We start from the raw sequence: 21,673 nt of genomic DNA, 5'->3' as shown, positions 1-21,673 counted from the left end.
ACCAATATTTTCTACATAGAATAGAAAAGCACTTGGCAGCTTATCCTGTAGGCCTGTTGAAGAAATGTTACAATCTCAACCTACATGTATGTGCTTGAGTGTGTGTGTGTGTGATACGGGGTATGAGTGCGGGCCGCAGGTGCCAGACAGGCTGTCGTTTCACACTCGTTTTCTGTAATTGGCCCAAGCCCCTCGTCTTCCTTCAATAGGACCCCCCTCAAATACACACACACACACACACACACACACACACACACACACACACACACACACACACACACACCATATCACGCGCACACACACCATATCACGCACACAGTGTTAGAGGAATGAAGCAAGGCCAGCTTGGGCCTGACGCCACAGCAACCATGACGCCAGCCAATTATAGCACGGCAAGGCAAGGATGCATGATAAAGTCACCTAGCAACTGAGAGAAAGAGAGAAGAGAGGAGGGGGGTAGTGGTGTGTCTGTGTGTGTGCGTGTCTGTGTGTGTGTGTGTGAAAGAAAGAGAGAGAGAAAAAGAGAGAGTGAGAGAGCGACTCGGAGAGAGATTAACAGGCATGGACAATCCACCAGCCACCAACCAATTATGGAAGAGTGTGATGCAGTTGCTTGGCAACCCAAACTGAATAAGCAAAAGGGAGAGAGTGAGAGAGAGAGACAGGTTGGAGTTTTGATTCTATGGGGATGTCGAGGGGTTACAGCAGGGCTTCTCCTGACTCCACATGAGGTTGTGGTGTCACCTCATGGGGGTGGAGGTGGGGGGGGGGGGAAGTGGAGGTCTCGACTTAAACCGGAGTGACCAGTGTTTTAACCTGCATGACAGAACACAGACAGAATACACCTCACATCACGTAATATTGAGTCACACAATACAAGCATCATCATTATGAGGTTATGCAGATTTCATTGAACATGCACCTCATGTCCATGGAAAGCTTCACAAATGTTAATGCGGTCCCACTGCTCTCGAATGCAGTGACTCAAGCAAGCTACAACAGTATGCTAAAGAAGTTTCCGAACCACACAGACCCGAGTGGAAAATAACGCCTCTCCTTCACTACATGAAACTGTAACCTACTGATTTGTTGTTGAGGAACTGCTGCATGTGACATAGGACTGTTGAGGAGTGTCTGACTCTGCATTTACACACTGTCACCTACACCCGCCTGTGATGAACTTGAAAATGTTGACAAGTTCAGGACCCAGTCTGGGTGAAACGTGGCCAGCCGAAGTGTCACCCTGGTTAATTTTGTTTTGTAAAAATAAAAAACTGATGGAGGTGAATTTTTATTTTATTTAAACTTTTATTCTATTGCTTAATGTTTCCAAGAAATAACTAATTCTACAAACAACAAATAATCACAGGTAACTACATGCTTACCGAATCTTACGACATGAACTATACTATTGTACTATTTCAAAATAAAAAATGTTATCTTGGTAAAAATGCATAAAATTCTAATACTGTAAACAGTTCAGGATCACCACTATTGACACAGCTCACTTATAAAGGTATTTGTTGCATATTGTGGCTGGTGGTTGGTTGGCAGTGACATTCTGTGCTCTGGTTACACAGGTATAATAGAAAAGGTAAAATGCAATTTATATAATTCCTAATTTATTTACCATTCTATAATAATTGGTTATATACTCCCCCCCTTTTAAGGTTACATACCGACTTTACGTTTTTTTGTAAGGCTGCTATTCATTTGCTTCATTAACTATTTCTGTTGCTGCAGCTGCATCGCTCGGATACCGTGAAAGGTTCAGTTAGCGCAACATACCTGCTAACTTGCACTAAATCACTCACACTGAGTGAGGTGCTGCAGACTGCTGAGAAATTCATTTTCACTTTAACTACCATTTTCTTTTCTCTTCCTCTCTTGCTGAACTTATGTGGCCTGTGGCTGACAAACGGGCGTTTCTGCAGTTTGACTACATCACTGCTGTTTGCATCTCTATTTTATACAACAACAAAAAAAGACACCAGTGATATATGCTTACACTGGTTCAGCCAATGTATCTTTTATTACTTTGTTTAATCAAACAATGCATTAATAATTGTAACTAAATTAAGTTAGGAAGGATTTTGACTGATTGCCTGCAGAAGCTAGGCATAAGATGATAATGACAATCAGCATTCCAGCGAGCTGCAAAGTGATGCATGCAAATCCTCATATTTTATTGCTCTTATGTATTTATTCATTTACTTTTTTGGCTGTAGAACAAAACTCCTCCACACTGAGCTCGTGCTCATTCAAAAATGTGCAGCAAAGACTTTTGAAAGGCAAAGCCTCTTTCCAAAACTGGCCAACTATCCCGCTAATTTGGCTGCCAAATATGTAGTTAAGTATATTGTGTTGAAGCGCAAAGTGATACAATTAGCTGTGTACTTCTTTTAAAGATCCAACCACATCCAAGAAACTGAAAAGTAAAACAGTGGAGAACTAGACAAACCCTGGCTGCGACTCAGAACAGCGCCGGCTGGGCACTTTAGAGATTAAGTGAATTCATTTGCGTCTATCCGTTGCATCTATTAATGTTTCTGTTCACCCCTAATTGAACATTTCCGTATAAGAAAGGAAAAAAAGGAGAAATTGTTTTCAGTATGAACGCTTTAATACGTTTTCTACAAAAAAAGGAAATGAAGCACACGTGCAGCATAGCCGCTGACAGACCTCAATATAATGATGTTTCTAATGGCCTCTGGTGTGCACTATGTGACAGTAAGTGTATTGACACTGTGCAGGCTTTCTACTGCTGCTCCTCCCTGTAGTTTCTGCTATGCTAATCCCTCCCTACATGTATGTTCAATGATTTATGGTTATAATAACCCAAAAAGAGGATTAAGCTAATTAAACCACAGCACTGCGCTTGTAATGAACACATCGGGAGGGAATACACCACCCCCACATTTATGCCACACACACGCGCGCGCACACACACATACAGAGTGTGGAAGCTACTGTGTCTTCAGGGTGTCCTCTTCGTCTTTTTTCCCCACAGTGAAGGATTCTGCCTTTAAAAGCTCATCGTTGGTTAGCATGACTCGTCTGTGGAATAATCAGAAGATTAAAGATACCCGAGCTCGCGTCAGGGCACCAGAAAACTAGCAGCTCCACTCTGGATTAGCTACAATAAAGCTACAGTGGTGGGTTCCCCCAGCTATGCCAGGTGCTGCCCTGGAATGTAATGCTATACTTAAAGCCATGCAATGGTTGCTGGGGATCATATAAGCCTGTAACATGCTGGATTTATGATGCCAAAGTTGCCGGTATTAATACAGACGAGGTCTTCAGGCTACGTACTGTGATCCTGGTGAAACTGCTAACACTGTATGATGACAACTGGAGGACATAAACCGCTACAGTAAATGATGGTGTGGTTAAAGCTAAAGTTGAATAATGCTACCTTCAGGTGGTACAAATCTGCACATCCCCTATGCTGCAGATAAATGATGGGTTCAGCCCGAGTCACTCAGGCAGAAGTTTTTAAATCCAGGAGGCTTTTTTTTGTTACCTCGAAACTGATGAGTGGATTTGTCAGAATGTGAAAATCAACTGTGCACTGGTTCCTGTCACTAAAACTAGAGATACACTATGCTGCCAAAAGTATTCACTCACCCATCCAAATCATTGAATTCATGTGTTCCAATTACTTCCCTGACCGGAGGTGTATAAAATCAAGCAACTGGGCATGCAGACCGCTTTTCCAAACATTTCTGAAAGAATGGGGGGCTCTCAGGAGCGCCAGCAACTCCGCCATGAAGTGTTCGGCCATGTAAAATCACAGAGTGGGGTTAGTGGATGCTGAGGTGCGGAGAGTTTTGTTGAATGGGTTTCTACCCTGGAGCTTAATGATCCAGTTATGAGTCAGGTATTTATAAGCCATAAATACCATATTTCGGTTATTTATCTGTCATTTGTTATGACTAATGATAAATGTCTTGGTAAAATCTTTTAAATCTGAATAACCTTCAGAAACATGGATCTGCTTCTCTGTCATAATTTACTTTGTGACCTATACAGATGGATTATTACAGAGTAAAATACAAGGAATATAAAGTTTATTCATCTTAGGCTACATCAGTCAAATCCATCTTTGATTATGAGTCTACTTCAACAAGCCAAAGCCTGTCTCCTCATGCTTTCACTACAGAAAACTCGCAGCTCCCTGCCCCTTCCTGGTCGCATTAGCCGGCATGTGTTCTGTTTGAGGGTCACAGATGGGGCAGCTGCAGTAAGCAGCTAAAGCTGCACGTCAGACCCAGTTGGACACGGCTGAATTGGCAAAGTAATTTACTACCAGTCTATCAATCATCAGGCAATTACTGAGGCAGGGCCTTTCTGGCACTGAGGTGATATCAAGAAGCAAATGAATAATTCTGGAGGATCATCTGAGAAGCACAAGAAGAAGAAAAGAGCTTTTAATCTCTTTTAAAAATCCATCAGATGTTTTCTTTGCAGATTTCTGCGGAAACTCAACCAAATCATAGTGTGAAACATCATAAAACAGCATGCTAAGCTGTACTCAAAGCTTCCAGCTCCAGGCTAGAGTCTTTAATTCAAAATCAGAAGCTTCTAACCCGCAGACATCATCAGACAACACCTCTTCCCTCCTTGCCAGTCAGAGTTGTACTTTTCTTCCGCTTCACTAACTGAGGGCAGTTAAACAGTCAGGCACGTTTGTCCGAAACTTCTTAGTTGCCACGTCTGTGTGCTGCACTTTACTAAAATCATGGGGAGCATTTCACAGTGACAACTTTGAGCCCACTCTGTGCACTGATCAAAATGTTTTCAGTGTTGTGTTTTACAAGTTCTTGCATGCTTTCAAACTGCAGGAAAAAACGCCACGTGGAAAACTTTAAGTTCATCAGAAACACTAGTGGCATCGTGAATTGAATTCCTGGGAATGCAATTAAGGTTTTACCTGTGTGGGTCCTCTGATGTGCCTTCAGGTGGGAGCTCTTGGTGTAAACCTTCCTGCAACCATTAAACTGGCACCGGTGGACTCTCTTCTTGTTCTCTGGTACGTCTCCTGCCAGACTTCCCACCCCTCCCTGCTCGCTGTCACTGAGGGCTCCTCCTCGGCCTGGTGGGGATGGTAACGCTCGCGCTGCTACCAGCTTAGCCGCCCCTAATCCCACCTTCTTTGCCACCAGTTTGAGCGTTAATGTGCCGTCTGCTGTTGCAGTGAGCGTCTGTGTGGGCTTAATAAGGTGTCGGCCAAGCTCCGGTGATGATGGCGGTGTTAGGGAAGTGACAGCGGCACTAAGCTGAGCTGCACTGACTCCTCCGAGGACTTGCTCCTTGCCTGTGAGGGTTTCAGGCCCAGCTGATGTCTGGTTCTTGTTGGGATTGGGAACGTGTAGAATTTTGGCCTGCACCTTGGGGAGGGTCACAAGTAGCGAAGGTGGACTGGGCTGGTCAGGGAGGCTGGGAAGGAGGGGGTCCATCAGGTCTTCATCACTGTCACCCCCCTGCATAAACGCTGGCGTTAAGAGGCAGTCCAGCTCATCGTCAAAGAGCTCTGAGAGTCGCTTGGGCTCGGTCTGTAGATACCGCTCCAACTCTAGACACGTCTGCAAGAGAAGCACAAACCGAGGGTCAATATTTGTGTACCTTTAAAAAGAACAGTTGGCTATCACAGTTTATCCAGGATTATAACACAAGCTTCCTATTTTACAAACGCTCTTTAAACGACTGTAACTGTTACCGTTAGTGGTAAACTCAAAGGGTTTTGGAAAGAAGAGAGGAGCTTTACGGAGGTTCACGGTGTACCAAAGCAACACAGGGACAAGCAGACAGAAAAATCAGCCCCTCCGAGGTGCACTTCACATGACTGTGACTCCTCAATCACTCTGGGCAAGAAATTCAAATGCTTTCCTAAAGATGAAAAATCATAAATAAGTCCTGCTGACCTCTATGACACTTGTGTGATTAAGAGTTTAAAAAAGTAAATTTTCTCGTGTCCACAACTGACCACCTTGAGATTTTTGCCTATCCTGGTACTTTTACTGCTGACATAAAGTAAGGACAGTTATTGTTTTCATGCATGAAAAAGTTTGGCATCAAATATTTGAACAAACAGCCAACGCACTGCCTGGTGTGATTTTTTTTGTTTGTTTTTTTGTACATTGCTATACTCAGTACGTTTCTCCAAACTGCAGACATTTCAGAGACCTTGTTTACCAGTCTGTTTAAGTTCAGGTACCTGCTGTAGGCTTAATATTTCTCTGCAGCTGTTGACCATGTTACCTGGCACACGGCCGTCCTGAGAGAGGAGGGATTTAGCCTGTGATTGATTGCTGCTGCCCGGCCAAGCTCTCTGGAGCCCTGAACTGTGGAAGCCTTTCCTGTTCCCACCCCCGCTCACCCAAATCAACCAACCATGGACGTTATATCGCAAGACAGGGAAAAGAAGGGAAGTCAGATGACAAGAGGACAAGTCCAAGAATGACACAGAGGAAGTAATGGAGACAAGGAGGGGAAAAAATAAGGAAAAATAAGCGAGTGATCCTAAAATTCTTTATTTATCAAGCAACAACAGAGACATCTGCACTTTTTTTAAAACCACTGTTCACTTGCTGTTGGCAGCATCACCACAGTTGTTGGTCTGCCAGCCTTCAGTGCCTCGGTCAAGGGCACCTGCCACATTATCTCAAGGGATCTGAGCCAAAAACCTTCCAGTCACTAACCTACTTTTACTACTGCGAGGCTGCACTTCTCCTTTGAAAACTTTTATGCTTTCTGTGATTCTTGTTTTGTCTCTGCTAAAAATCTACCTACTGCACTTTTCAGGTCTCAGAGAAGCTGTTCGATTGATCTTGTTGTTGCTTTGAACGTTCCGACCCACAACACAGCTTACTGCCGAAATCCCGCCTGCATGTTCAGGCATGAAAAAAAAGACATGTGTACCACCTATAGAGGTGCATGATCTAAAGAGATACAAGTAAAGCTCACACACCTGCTAATATGGGGGTTAGCTAAAAAAAACAGCCTTCATTAAAGAGTAAAAAGAGGGTAAAAGGAGAAACACTGAGAAGTACATGTTACTGAATACAGAAACGGATACAAACCAGATGTTAGACCACAGGAGTTCAAAGCAGCAGCTACATTTTTATGATGTCTTATCATATTCTTTCATGTTTACAATAATAAGGCACTTTTGGTTTGGAAATGTAATCCTGAAAATACTTAAGGATGGATTTCGTGACTGCTCAAAGTCAAATCTGATCCTGTTTTCATGAGCAAATGTTTTTGCTCTCTGTATTTTACTTTTTCATATTGGTGACACATCTTTCAATACGCAACTTTAAACAACAGAAGCTAATTTGGACTAAATTGTAGCTTCCCTTCAGCTCAGACTCAATCATACTGCGGTAACAAGCAGTAAATTAACTAAATTAAATTAATGTGCATAATTTTGGAGGCACTGAGGACTTTTATTCTCTATAAAGACCTTTGACATGAGGGGTTTGCATTTGCATGTCATGAGTTTGCTTTTCTTTTAGTCTTTCCATCTTTGTCTCTATTCTTTAACTTCTATTGGAATGATTTTCCTCATAACGGTGAAAAGTTTACGAACACCATCCACAAAATGGGACGCTTATCTCGGAAACAGTAAACACTGGATGCCCGGACGCTGGTATATGTAGAAGACCAGACTGTGATATGATAAATGCAGCTACTTTTGTATCTCATCACAATGTGTTTCATAGAAAATACAGTTGGAAAACCTGGCTTCAAACCATGTAGTAGACAGAAATATGTTTTCAATGTCTGTGTTGCTGTTCGGTCTCACAGGAACTAAACAAAATGTTTTGATCTTTTTTCTTTATGTCAAAAGTCCCCCACTCTGTCCACTCAGCACTTTCTGAAAGCTACCTGGCTGTGGCACTGTCTGTCCTGCTGCATGATGCATTTAATGTCTCCTCTTGGAAAATGAATTTCCTGCGTTTGGCCAACGGCCTTTGGCAGCCTCAAAGTTCTCATCCTGATCCTCTGGCTCCTTCCACCTCTGTCATTGAAGCAAATTACAGCTACTAGATAAATGTGTGTGTGTGTGTGTGTTTTAGCTGCAGCTGGTTGACTCCGTCCATTCAGACGGGCCGGCTCTGGAGATTTACTTCGCTCAGCCTGAGTGATGAGACAAACCAACACATTTAGTCACAACATCTGTTGAGTGGTGATAAGCTGAACTTCCTCTCCGTCTTTCCTTTCCCTTTTTTTCCTTCTGTTTAAAAGAATGCCCTTTCCCCCCTTAAGGATGCACATTTGCATCTGAATAAAAATCAAAGATATTTCTTAGGGGGTGGGGTTGGGGGGGGGGGGGGGGGGGGGGGGGGGCTTCCATAAAGAAACTTGAAAATGATAAGCATGTTTGTACCAACATCTTGCAACAATGACTTTTGTAAAGCTACCAGTGCTGCAAGGAAAAAACCTTCTTGTTAGCCTTTTGTCCAGACAGTTGCTTTGTTTTGTTAGCGTTTGTGTTCAACTCATTCATTGCTGTGTGCAACACAACAGAGCAGGGCACGCTAAAGGGTCTGTTATATCTCCGTTTAAAGATTAGGTACCGCTAATGGATCAGGAAGCAAATCGAAACTCAGGCTGCCAACTGTTTTATGGTGAGATAAAAGAGCCTCATGCTTGGATATTGGAATAATGATTACAACGATAGGAAGCTCTACAAGAAAAAAATAATGAAATGACACATTAGTCACCTTCAATGATTTGAAACTTAATGGAAGAGGTTATTTGAGATGGCTTTGGATCTTTGAGAAAGGATTTAATTTTTCAATTTCTAGATAAAGACCAAACCAATAAATGTGGTAATTTAAACTTAATTTACCATTCTTGTTTTTTGTTGTTCTGATTGGATTCTGATTGAATTTAGTTGCTGAGATTTTAAGTTTTACAACAGAATCTGGCAGGTGCTGGAGAACTTGGTGCAATCCTGGTTTAATCCTAATCCTGGCATGAGCAACTGGAAGAAACAATGACTTACTTTCAACAGTATGAAATGAGTTTAGAAATGCTTAAAAAAACCTTTTCCCTCCATCTCCACATGGATTTGACAAATGTGACAACGCAGCATGTGATAAAAACTGAATGGAGAGAGAATATTTTCATATTTTCATGACAGGTCCTACTTTTTAACCTTTTTTTTCTGTGCTTTTGCTTCTTTATTAAAAACAAGTCTGTCTGAGTTGATTTTAATAACATTTTATAACTCAACGGGCTTAAGACGATATCGAGTTGTAAAGGTCATCTAAATGAGGAGCTCTGAATTTATGGGCTTCTTTGTTTGTGTGTTTGTTAATATTATTGGAGATTATGCCTTCATCCTGAGGGATTAGGCTCTTAAAGCTTGCAGAGTACATGCAAAGTATTACTAGAGATAAAAAGAAAAGTTTTGCAAGATTTTCACTAAAACACTGTTATCCTCTCCGGGTCTCAGCAGAATAAAGTTTGGCTGCTGTACTGTATGTGTAACACATACATAATTCATCATCCTGGAACACAGCCGCCGAGCCATTAATATTAGCTTGCTTTGATACTGTAAATACAGCCTCTGTCAGTGATTTCTGAGAGCATGCTGTACTATTGTTTTATCTTGGACTAGAAATCAAAAATAGAAAGGTCTGCTTGTCTCCTGGTGGGGGCTGGACCGATGCTGACGATAGTGGGAGGTGGGTGGGGAGGACAGAGGGTAGAGGGAGCCCGAGGCTGTGCAAGAAGAGCGAGCGGCAATCAAACCCACGGCCAGCATTGAACGCGCCGCCTCTGACATCACACACATGACCTTCTCCTTCATCTGTCTCTCCTACACACCATGAATATCAGGTAACAATGACATGTTGGGCCTGCAGCATATTAGTGTGTGTGTGTGTGTGTGTGTGTGTGTGTGTGTGTGTGTGTGTGTGTGTGTGTGTGTGTGTGTGTGTGTGTGTGTGTGTGTATGACTGTGGATGCTGGCTAACAGCTCAGACTGATAGCATGTGCAGGGCTCACCTCCTGTTTCCCTGCTTAGTCCCACACCATATGGAGAAAGGTCACATCGAATAACACATACAAACACACACACACACATAGACACACACAGACACACACAAGCACAGCGTGGATTTTACAACGAAACTCTCCTTGTTGAATCATCAGTGCAAACAATGCAACACGGAGCAGAAGAAAATCTCGTTTACTGAGAAAAAAGGTTAAAAACAAGCAAACCTTTGCAGGACAAAACCAAAAAAACTCACTGTAGGATGGAGTTTCGGATCAGCAGCTAACATCCAGAAAAAATGAGCAGATGAATGAGAAACAAAGGTATTTTGACTTGCGAGCAGTTATTCCATTAAGATGCACAATACACGTCAAATTGCTTTACTTAAGTACAGCTGCAAGCAGCAAGGGCTTTGCAAACAAGTACGACAGGTAATAAATGTCACTGTAAATGTGCTAATGTGACAGCAGAGCTACAGATTGGCTTCTTATCATTAGCAAAGGAGCCTCAATAATTTACAAACATTGTTGAATGATTCAGGATCGTCAGGTATTTCTGTGAATTTGGAAGAAATACTTCCAGAAGCAGCAGCTCTGCTGTTCATTTTGCTTTTTTTAGTGTTCCTTCATTGAAGTAAATGAAGAAAGATTCAAAGTAGTCAAGTCAAACGAGGTTAGGGGCAAATATGGGGGGCGCCGCTGCCGTGAGCACGGACCAATTTATTTGAAAGCCATTCCGAGATTCTACAATTTATTTATCTGTAAAATCAACTGCAGTGCATTGGAGTGAGATCAGCAAGTGGATGTGCTCCATGTGATCGAATGAAACAAAAACAATCAGGAAAAAAATAAAAATTCAATCTTTGTCCCCCTTGAATCCTCTATTTTCCCTTTGTATCTGAGTGCCTGATTGAACATCTCTTCTAAAAAAGCTAGCACTAATATGCAGGTCCTGCCTCTGTGTGTGTCCTCAGCCTGCTGAGGTCCATTAATAATGAATGCAGAAAGCAGAGGGCTTTGGATGGAAGCGCTAAGAGCTTTTGACAGACAAAGGATCATCGAGGACGCAGCTCAACAAACAGACTAAAGTGGATTCAGCAGGAGATGCTCCGTCTGTGTTTACATGCGCACGGTTATCTGACTATTACCAACATTTCCATTAGGACAATGGCGAGATGCAGCCATTTATGTTATTCTGTAAAGTGATACTTCCAACAACGATCTGCCTCGCATGTGGTCAATGGCTGACTGAACGCCACGACAAATACGAAAGGCTCTTTGCCCTGCGAGGCTTTAGATTTCATAAAGCACTGAAACTGATTAAGATACACAACATGTACCAACCAGTCATTAACTAGTTGGTGGGTGACACGACCACACAATCTTTTACACACTCTATCATCTATTAGTCGAGTCAAGTGAAGCATCGTTTTGCAAATTCTCAAATCTGCCCGGTTTATTTTCCAAACAAATTTTTTGATGGAGCAGTAGAGAGCAAAGAGGGCATGATGTGACCATTATTATCACGGATGTCAGCAGGCGACACACACACACACACACACACGCACACACATACAAGGAATCTCAGTTAAAAGCTCTTAAGGCAAAGCAGGGGCACTAAAAACACAAAGGGTTTGACAGCAGTCTCCTTAAAGCTCAGACTTACAGCAATAACAACCGAACTCTTAAAAAACCCTTGTATTTTTTTATTTCTTTTTTGGTCCCATTGTGAGGGTAAAGACATCTGTCTAATGACAGACAGAATGCAGAGCAGCAGCTCAGTCAGCAGGGGATCAACATGCTGCGAATCACATGACGCGAATGTGGAGGTTAGGTAAAAAATTTAAAAAACAACAACAAAAAACAGCCTTTTTGTCAAAGAGAGGCATTACTGCTTGTGATAAGCTGAGTAGCCATATTAGTTGTCCACATTCCAGCTCCTGCACCGTGTCCATACCTGATGGATTCACCAGTGAAACGTGGATCTTGTATTTGCTTGTAGCTCTTACATCCTTACACACAAATTCCCAGTTAAACACAATGATATAAAACATGTTGAGTATAGCCAATATATCCACTCCAAATGTCTGCTTCAGGTACGTGAATGCAAAGCAACCACCTGGGTGATGTGATCATTTTAAAGTTTGCTGTGTTTTCTTTTTTTAATGCTTCTGGTTCAAAAGAACCCAGGGTTTGCATGATTGTTCTCGCCTCAGTCTCAGTATAGCCCAGTGTTTTCTGTGCTTCCTCACATTAGTCACCATAAATATAGTGGTGCGACAGCTACCCTTGTGCAAACCTCCCCACAGACTGTTACTGCCGCTCCGGATTGTGGAATCAGTTTCCTCTCATGTTGCTGTAAAACACTTTCTCCGGTCTGATCCTTTCAGTTGGTTCCTGTCTCTCTTTATCTGCGCGTGTATTCCAATATGTTTATTCCCCTCCACATTATACAGCTTTTGGCTTCAATTTATGTTTTTCTCTTTACTTTCTCATACAAAGAGGTCCTAATTAAAGTGCTTTGGCTCCCATAAACTGCTCTTTGAAGCGCTACCTCTTGATGGATCTCGGTCTCTCCACGCAGCGGGCTCTGATGGCTAATTAGCCACTCAAAAGAAAAGGCAAAAAGAGGCTCTTTATTCAGTTAATTTGCTGATGTGACTGTGTACACAGAGGATGTGCATGTTTGTGAGAGTGAGAGGAGCATAATGACTTTTAACTGATGTGTGTGAATATGAGACGCCTCGTGCTTGAGAGTGCTTGTGCGCAATATCAAAGCTTCAGTGTCGGCAGAGTAGATGCGTGCTTGATGTTTCGTTGAAGACTGAAGCCGAGCTTGAGCGATGTGACGCTCGTTCAGCTGTGTCTGCACGGAGTTACGGTTTATAACTAGGCGATGGTGGTGATGTGGCCAAAAAAGATCATCCAACAACCTTCCAGAATCATTTCTTTTAATTTAGTGTGGCAATTTAGTAAATCTTTAATCTTAAAAATGTGAAACTTCGACAAGGAGTCTAAGATTGTTGAACGAGGAGCATTACTACCCAGGTGAGGGGGAGAACGGCGAGGGATGGAACAGCTTGACTTTTCAAGCTATTTTCCTCACGCTACAGTTACGATGTGCATCTGAACACCTAAAACAGCTATTTTATTTTATTTATGTAGCGCCAAATCACAACAACAGTCAGCTCAAGGTCCTTTAGGTTGTAAAGAGCCTACGGCGAAACTCCCAACAAGCATGGCAAGCAAGCTCTTGGTGACAATGGGAATGAAAAACTCCCCTTTAACAGGATGAAACCTCAGGCAGAATCAGGCCCAGAGGTTAGCCATCTGCCGTGACTGGTTTTGGTTATTTTTATGCTAATCATGCAGCTAATACAAGTCTCCAAATAAATAAATAAATCAAATACGTGGACACCTGAACATCCCACATAAGTGGCCATAGATGTAATTACAATGCCATGCATATTCACGTGCTACTGTAACAGCCAAAACTCTTCTAGGTTCACTCCTGCCACATGATTTCTGAGCCTGGCTCTGCAAATTTGATCCCATTCAGTTACAAGAGCATTAGCGAGGTCCAACACTGATGCTGGGAGATAAGGCCTGGCTCACAGTCAGTGTCACAGATGTAGCTGAGGTCAGGATAGCACAACATCTGCTGGCATGCCACTTTGTACTGTTTGATTTTATAATTTTATAATTTCCTAAAAAAAAAAACCCCAGACTAAATCTATATGAGCAGAGGTGGTCAAAACCATTGCAAACCACTGCGCTACGAAGTGTAACACAGCAGCATAAATAATGCAGTCTGCACCTCAGCACGCACACAGACAGCTGCCATTTTGGAGACACCAGTTTCCTCATGCCTGCACTGCACTGGCCAGCTGCAGTAATGAGCCAAAACTGCTGGATGGTGACCATTCCCACACGCCTCTGCTTCCAATAACAACACTGCAACTGTTTCCAATAGCAGTGAAGCCTCATTGACCAGGTCGCCGTTCTGACATATCTCATGTGCGCCGCAGAGGTAAAATATTAGAACACAAAAGCCATCTGACTTTTAAGAAGTCTTACAAAAACCTGAAGTCATTTCTTTATTTTAATACCAGTGGGTGGGATTTCATACACTTTTACTTAACTAAAGCAGCAGAAAGCCTTTACCTTTACTGGTAAAGGGAAAGCTGAAGGATAGACTTTCATTCTGGTAGCACAACTTGAATCTTTTTGTATATAACTTATTTATTTATTGCATATATTTATTAGAATCATAACACATAAATCAATTAATAACCAATCTCACAATTTGTAATACTAATGCAGCATAGTTGCCTAGGAACTGTGAATAAAAAGGATTGAGGCTCCTCCCACACAGCTCTCACATCTTAAGACACCATTAAATCCACAAACACCACTGATTACTGGCAGTAAGTCCAAAAGAGGGTTCAGGTTCATCCTACCAAGCACACGCACACACACACACACACACACACACACACACACACACACACACACACACACACACACACACACACACACACACACACACACACACACACACACACTAATGAGCAAAGAAAAAAAAAGACACCACTGAATACTGCTACAGTGACAGAGCCGACTGTGTTTGTGCGAACACCTGTGTGTGGTGTTAGTGAATTCAGCTATCCTCTCACTCCGCCTTGATTGAAAACGCAGCACGATAAACAGAGAGTCCTGTGGGGTCTGATTTGAAAAGCAGGAGGAGGCTTCAACAAAAGAGGTTAATAGAGACGAGACCCGACGGAAGAACAAGGCGACATGAGTGAAAATCGCTCGGATCAAAGTCTGGGCGAAGGTTAAGGTAGAAAAACACGGCTCAGTCAGTCAGGGATTGCTATGAATGTATATTGTCTTTTTTGGTTTTAATCTTTTAGTTGTAAACAGCCCCACTAGAGCAGAATTTCAAATATGCTTTAAAAAAATCATTTCTATATTGCCAGAGTTTAAATTATAGCTTTTAAACTGTTGTTGTTTGTGCAGATATATTGTCACTAGTGGCAAAAACAAGTAATGCAAACGGCCATGTTTAATCTAACATAAGACAGATCGAAAGAGATGACTCGAACAGCTGAGAGGAAATTAAAAAGCAGTGAGCTCCAAAGAACGAGACAAAGAAATGTAATTAGCCAATGAGAGCGAGAGAGAGCGCTGGAGTGAGCGAGTGCATGAAGGCGGGAGGCTCGAAGCTTTTAGGGCTCACACACAGATGCACACACGCACACACACACCGCATCACCTCTGACCTCCAGCCTCAGCCAATGAAATTTTAATCAACGGTCTCTGATGGAGGAGAGCACTCAGACTCTCCTGCTGTGTAACTGCTCTCTCTCCCTCTAATTCCATCTTCCCTCTATTCTCTCCATCTTTTCATGCCTTTGAGCAGCCCGTCCCTCCCCCCTCTCCTCCCTCTCCTCCTTCTCACCTCTATAAACTCCATCTTTCTCTCTCCCTCGCTCTCTCTTCATCGTGCACATTTCACTCCTTCCTTTCTCATTCACAAAGCAAAGGTCACCTGCTCCACTTGTCTTCCACTTCTCTTTAGTCGTCTCAGCCTCTCCGGTTTCTCGTTCTCGCCCCCGCTTTATGTCTCCCTCTGCCTATTTCTTAACATTTGAAGAATCTCATTATTCTTCTTCTACTTCTTTTTTTTTTAACTTACAAGCATTAAAGCAAATCCTGCCTTCAACTTTAACTGATAATTATTAAGTATGATTGCTTTTTTTTTTAGTTTTTCCATATGCACTCTGGCTGCAGAGTCACAAATAAATAAAAAACAAAACAGCCAAAAGCCTCTTATGGATTTTTGTATAGAACTTAAATAAAAATTATAGAGATTTATGGGCTTTACTGCAGTGAAGGTGTCAAAAAAAAACAACAACCCCAAAACAGATCGTATATCCAATCAACTCCAATTTAAAGACTGTAACTTTAGGCTGTGGTCTGCTCGCTGTTATCTCTGAGTTATTAAGTCTAGATCTGCACACTGCTCGACATTAAGACACTAAGAGTAACAAATATACCCCAACATCGATATCACTGCTACACAATTGCTCCACTTATTTACAAGAGAGGAAAAAAAAACACATTATCCTTCAGTTTAGCTCACAACAGTAACCAGCATCACCTGAGTTGTGACGTAACTTAAAATGATGCCGTGGACACACAAGTTAAACAGTTAAAAAAAAGCCCTCAGAATATAGTGTGTGTGTGTGTGTGTGTGTATGCATGTGTGGGATTTTTGCACTCCAAACTGTCATAACAGACGCTCACCAGAACACACTCATCAGCTCGTTGTCTTTCAAATAAATACACACACACTCACACACGCGCCATTTTCACTGCCCGTGGTAATTAAATACAAGGACATAAAATTAATTAACAGCTTAATCTCACACACACACACACACAGAAAGAGAGAGGAAAAAGGGAGAGAGGGAGCTCTAAAAGGACAGGGCAGGTACAGCCTTTTAATTTGAGAAATAATTTAATAATGCTTAACCAGGCTTATGGCCTTTGTCTCCCTTTGTCTCCCTCAGTCTGTATATGACAGTGTGTGTGTGCGTGCGTGTGTGTGTTCTAGCTATTTCAGTAATTGGCTAAGATGGAGGGATTGAAATCTGTGGCAGAATCATCTGTCCCTCTGTCTGTTGTGCTTTCTGTTAATGAAGCTGCTCTCTCTCTCTCTCTCTCTCTCTCTGTGTCTGCAGGTCATTACTCATGTCGGGCGGCCTGTCCTCCACCATGAGGCATTTGTCCAGGCTGGAAAAATTATGGGGTAGCTGTCCACACGTTACATTCGCACACATGCATGCATAGACACACAGACAAACACACACTGAGACAGCCGTGTAGCCTTTAAGTGGCGTGGGTTCAGCTGAAAGAACCCACGCGTTTCTTTCAGTGTTTTTGCATCTGAAGTTTAAAAACAAAAAACTCAAACAACCCCTAAACAAGTATTTTCTCTTTTCTGTTATGCACGTGTACTGAAAGATATTTATGCCTGAATCCCCCATTAACGACATTCTTATTTATATTCTATTGTCTTTGCTGCATCTCATTCCAGTATTCTGCTACAGTGACTCGATTTCCCCCACAGGGATCATTAAAGCCCGCTCCTATTTAATTTGAGAATAAAGCACTGAATAAAGCTTACCCATGTTTTTTCTCATGTAAATACCCTTTTTATTAGCCAAACAGTAACTGAGATACTTGAAGCACTGAGTGGTTTTTCTCTCCGAGGGCCGTCGTTCTCTTTGATTAACACTACAGTTTGAGAGCCACACCCTGAAAGTGATTGTGCAACACTTGACTTTAGGAAAGCCATTGACTCCAGAACTTTAAAAAGAGTAAATGTGATAGCTAAAGAGTCACTTATGCAAAGTGCTTTGATAGAAGCTTCACGCAGCTCCCAGTGGAGAACAAAAAATGATGTGAATATAAAGAACATAATGTTTAAGGTTAGATTAAATACTATATGGTTTGGACATCACAAATGTATTCATTTACATTTAAGCTGCTGACTTTTACCCCACTTCTTACACCAATTTACATCAATGTAAATTGGTGTAAATTTACATTGCAAATTAACAGCAATTGAGAAAATTAGCTTTGTCAGTGAAAGAGTTAGCTACTTTTCTCATCATGGCATTAAAATGTTTTCTGAACTCAACAAGTTATTCTTGAAAAATTAGCTTGCAGCTGCTGAGATTGCAGCAACATCATGGGCCCAAACCTATGAGCCCACACAAGGAAATCTCTGAAGTTAACTGAAAGGTAATCACGCAGCAGCTTACTGTACATGCTAACTGTATGCTAACTGCCTAGCATGAAATGACGGATGATCCTGGATAGCTAATCGAAGGAAGGTCCGGCAACTGGTAATTAAGAAAATGAAGATATACAGACCTTAAGGGCAATGAATATTGGACAATAATTAATCATATGGATATAAACATGACCCTAAATCAATGGTAATGTGTTCAATGCTGGCTGTGCAGTAAAGCTTCATCATTAGCATGTTTGCTGTTAGCCTGAAAAAGTATTTCATCAGTCTTTCTGAAAAGCTAACAACAGCGCCATGTTTTTCTGTCCATATTCTACAATTAATTGGTGTTTGCTACAAGACAGGACATCTTGTTAACATCCAGAGTTGCATGTGACTGCAACTTGCAATATAATATTATTTACGTTAATAATACGGACAGTTTTTTCTCTTGTATTTGATGAACTTTTAAATTGAAATGGGCACATGAACAGCGATAACCCCCTGCCGAGGTCTATGTTGTGATTCACCCTGCAGGGTTCATTGAGTCATTAGGGCTTCCCATTAAGCTGCTGTTAAAACCAATGAACCGTTTCATTCAAACGTTTTTTCTGTGAATGTATTGTGAGAAGGCGAGAGAGGGTGGCGGGGGGAAACTGTACAACTCGATTCTTTTTCAGCAAACTAAAAATATCCTCCGCTGACTGCCTGCTGCAACAACTCTCTGAGGTAAAACTGCAGTAACACAACAGAGAGACGATGCATAGTTTGAGAGTTTCTTTGTGTGCGCGTGAAACAGAGAGCAGCATGTGCACGACTCAGAATACCGAAAGGTGTGTGCCCATGTACTCAGGTTTAATGAATTGGCCATTCCCATAATTTGTCAGGGCTGATGTTGATGATACATTTACATTTAGGGACGGAAGCTGTCACTACTACTAACAAAAAATATATACAATCATCAATTTTAAGATCTTGTAATTTTGGTTTTGCATATGCTAAATCTGTGATTCCAACTGTGTACACAGAAACTAAACTTAACACAAGAAGTAAGGAAATATATGTTTGGTCATTTACTTGTCAATAAATCTTATTCTGTTGCAAAGCCCTTAAATGGTGCCACATCTGTAAGGAAAATGCATTTGTGAGTTGAGCAGCAGAGTTGAGTATGTGGGTTGCGCTCACGAAAACTTGACAAAGATCTTACTCTTTTGTTGACGCTTGTTTTGAGCTTTGGTACCCCAGGTATTGACAATCAGGTATGTACGGTCCATTCAGGCTTGAATCATTTGATCTAATAAACAACACCAAACGACAGTGCTTTCTAACTAAGAGTCACACTCTGACAAATGTGTCAGGACCAACCTTTGGCTTCAGCAACTTGCCCAATATCATCTTGGCATGTAGACTGGAGCAGCCATGATTGAACCACCAACCTTCCAATTAGTACCAGCTTCACCTCAAACGCCACAGCCACCTTGGTGTTGCCTGCAGAATTCTGTAGAGCATTAACATGAGCTACTATTGCTTCCTAGTCTAATGGAAGCAATCGCAGTATTAAACCACACCCATTCTTAGTCTAGAACTGCCCTATGCTGTAATGTGTTCTTTCAAAATCTGTTCAACTGTAGAGCTCCTGTGCTACAGGCAGATTTGTTTTGACACGAGCTGTGACAAGTTCGCTTTTGTGACCAGCCACAAACTGTTGAGCTGTCTCACTATCACCAGTTTTAGGTAACCCCCGCAATGCCCTGCTCCAAAAAGCGTACTTCCAGTGAGTCAACCACATTAACCTAATGTCCCGTAAGCACCTGAGGGCACACACAGTCAGCATGTCACTGAGCTACCACCACCGTCTATTTGAGTACTTTCTTTTTTCAAGCTTCCTCTACTCTCTGTTTCTTTTTATACAAAAATTTAGGAGAATAGTAGTAAATGACTGAAGTCACTTGAGAACGTTATCTCAGTTCACCGTGCCTTGGGCAATCTAAGAGGAATAAGGTCCTACAGTACAACATATTTGTCTAAATTTATACTTTGTTGCTTCTAGGCAATCGTGGCTCAAGAGTTGGGAGTTCGCGTTGTAATCGGAAGGTTGCCGGTTCGAGTCCCGGCTTGGACAGTCTCGGTTGTTGTGTCCTTGGGCAAGACACTTCACTCGTCACCCGTTGCCTATTGGTGGTGGTGTGAGTGCCCGGTGGCGCCAGTGTCCGGCAGCCTCGCCTCTGTCAGTGCGCCCCAGGGTGGCTGTGGCTACAATGTAGCTGCCATCACCTGTGTGTGGATGATTTGTTGTGTAAAGTGCTTTGGGGTCCTTAGGGACTAGTAAAGCGCTATACAAATACAGGCCATTTACCATTTCTAGTCCATGATTACCAAACTTCTCTGGCTAGCTGGTGGCAACTAATTTTGCTGCTCCGCATAACGTTAGCACCTGCCAACAGCAGCTGTTTAGGTTTAGTTGAGTCAGATTTAGGTCAGGTTTTCACCACAAATGAAGTGTCCCAAATTTTAGTTTTCTTTTTTTTTTTCATTATGCTGAGGCAGCTTCCTCTGAAAGACCTCACTGCTGTTTTCTTTTGCAAGCAACGGCCCTAAGAAAATTTATAAACCAGTTGTCATGGTTTCTGTTAAGTGCATTTTATAGGATCTGTTACTTATTCTCCTTGCACTGGATTACTTTTGAGCAAAGAACACATTTTCTTTTAGATCCATAATCACATTTTTGTTTTTACTGGCGTTGAGATTTAATCGGCCAACTCATCTCTCCAGGTCAGATCTTTAAAATTTTATATACGACCCCCGAGGGCCGAATCATCCGGACATATTTGAAGATTAAAGGACATTTGGTCACACCTGCAGCCAGCTGTGCAAGAAGTAATAAAGAAGGTGATAAGATGGTTCCACGGGGAGATCAGATTTCATAAAAATAATGTCAGGCTTTATTATCCAGTCCGACATACCGGGGTCTGCAGTATTCCCCGGTGACTATTTTTACTGATATTAATCCTTAAAACTGCCCCGTCACATGACTACCTTTTATATGACAGGGATTATGACCTTTGATTGTCAGAAAATTTATTGTGCGGGTGTTCAGTCTATCTGCTGATCACATTTGTGAACAGCATGACCGCACTGGCACAAGTAGTGCAGCTCAGGAAAATATTGACAAAAACAGGCGTAACCCTGTCTAAAGCTAATAAGCTCATATCGCACACAAGAACACATGCACACACGCTCACACACTAACCTCCCCTATCAGGCCTTTCTCCTCTCTCTCCAATCCTAATTGACCATGAAAGTACCCCATAAATCGAGTTACTGCATTGTGCCTGTCTACTCATATAAAAGTGCTTTAATGGTTTTGCTAGAAGCTCTGTTGGGAACATTAGGCAGAACTCTCCACATTCATTAGCCCATTAGCCTGTTTCAATATTGACACTGTCTCATTTGTCCCCTCCCCTGTCTGTCAAGGCCGAGACACTCTGGGACCGGGTCGGAAATCTGCCCCCTGGCTCTTCCCTGGTCCAAATCAATTGGTGCTATGCCGCTGTTTGTGAAAGGATTTAACGGTATCGAGTTGGGAGATGTTACACAGATGAATACTGGTGAGAGAAATATTAAAAGAGACATTTTTTGTGTGACATTGCCTGTTTTTTTTAAGCTGAATTGATGATAATTAAAGAAAGAAAAGGATTTATGCCATTTTTAATCACTGATGTCATCTGGTTTCAAATGAATATTACATCTATGAAACTGTGTAAAACAACATACTGGACTAATTTTCACACGAGTGCATTTTGTGCGTGCATAATGTCGGTGATGATGACTGAATAAGCCTATTCAGGAAGAACATTTTTC

At 42.0% G+C, this 21,673-nt stretch overlaps 1 protein-coding gene across 1 annotated transcript in view; it reads right to left on the bottom strand.

The window, feature by feature from the left end:
• Positions 1 to 21,673, bottom strand: part of klf7b (Kruppel like factor 7b) — a 67,179-nt gene that overhangs the window by 20,731 nt on the left and 24,775 nt on the right. Inside the window, exon 2 of the mRNA XM_080903984.1 lies at positions 4,934 to 5,585. Within this exon, the coding sequence (XP_080760110.1) occupies positions 4,934 to 5,585 (652 nt within the window). The remainder of the gene's footprint in view (positions 1 to 4,933; positions 5,586 to 21,673) is intronic.

Source organism: Rhamphochromis sp. 'chilingali' (assembly GCF_963969265.1).
Source record: "Rhamphochromis sp. 'chilingali' genome assembly, chromosome: 14".
NCBI lineage: Eukaryota > Metazoa > Chordata > Actinopteri > Cichliformes > Cichlidae > Rhamphochromis > Rhamphochromis sp. 'chilingali'.
The sequence above is the reverse complement of the archived record's forward strand: the minus strand, read 5'-3'. Positions and strand labels throughout refer to the sequence as shown.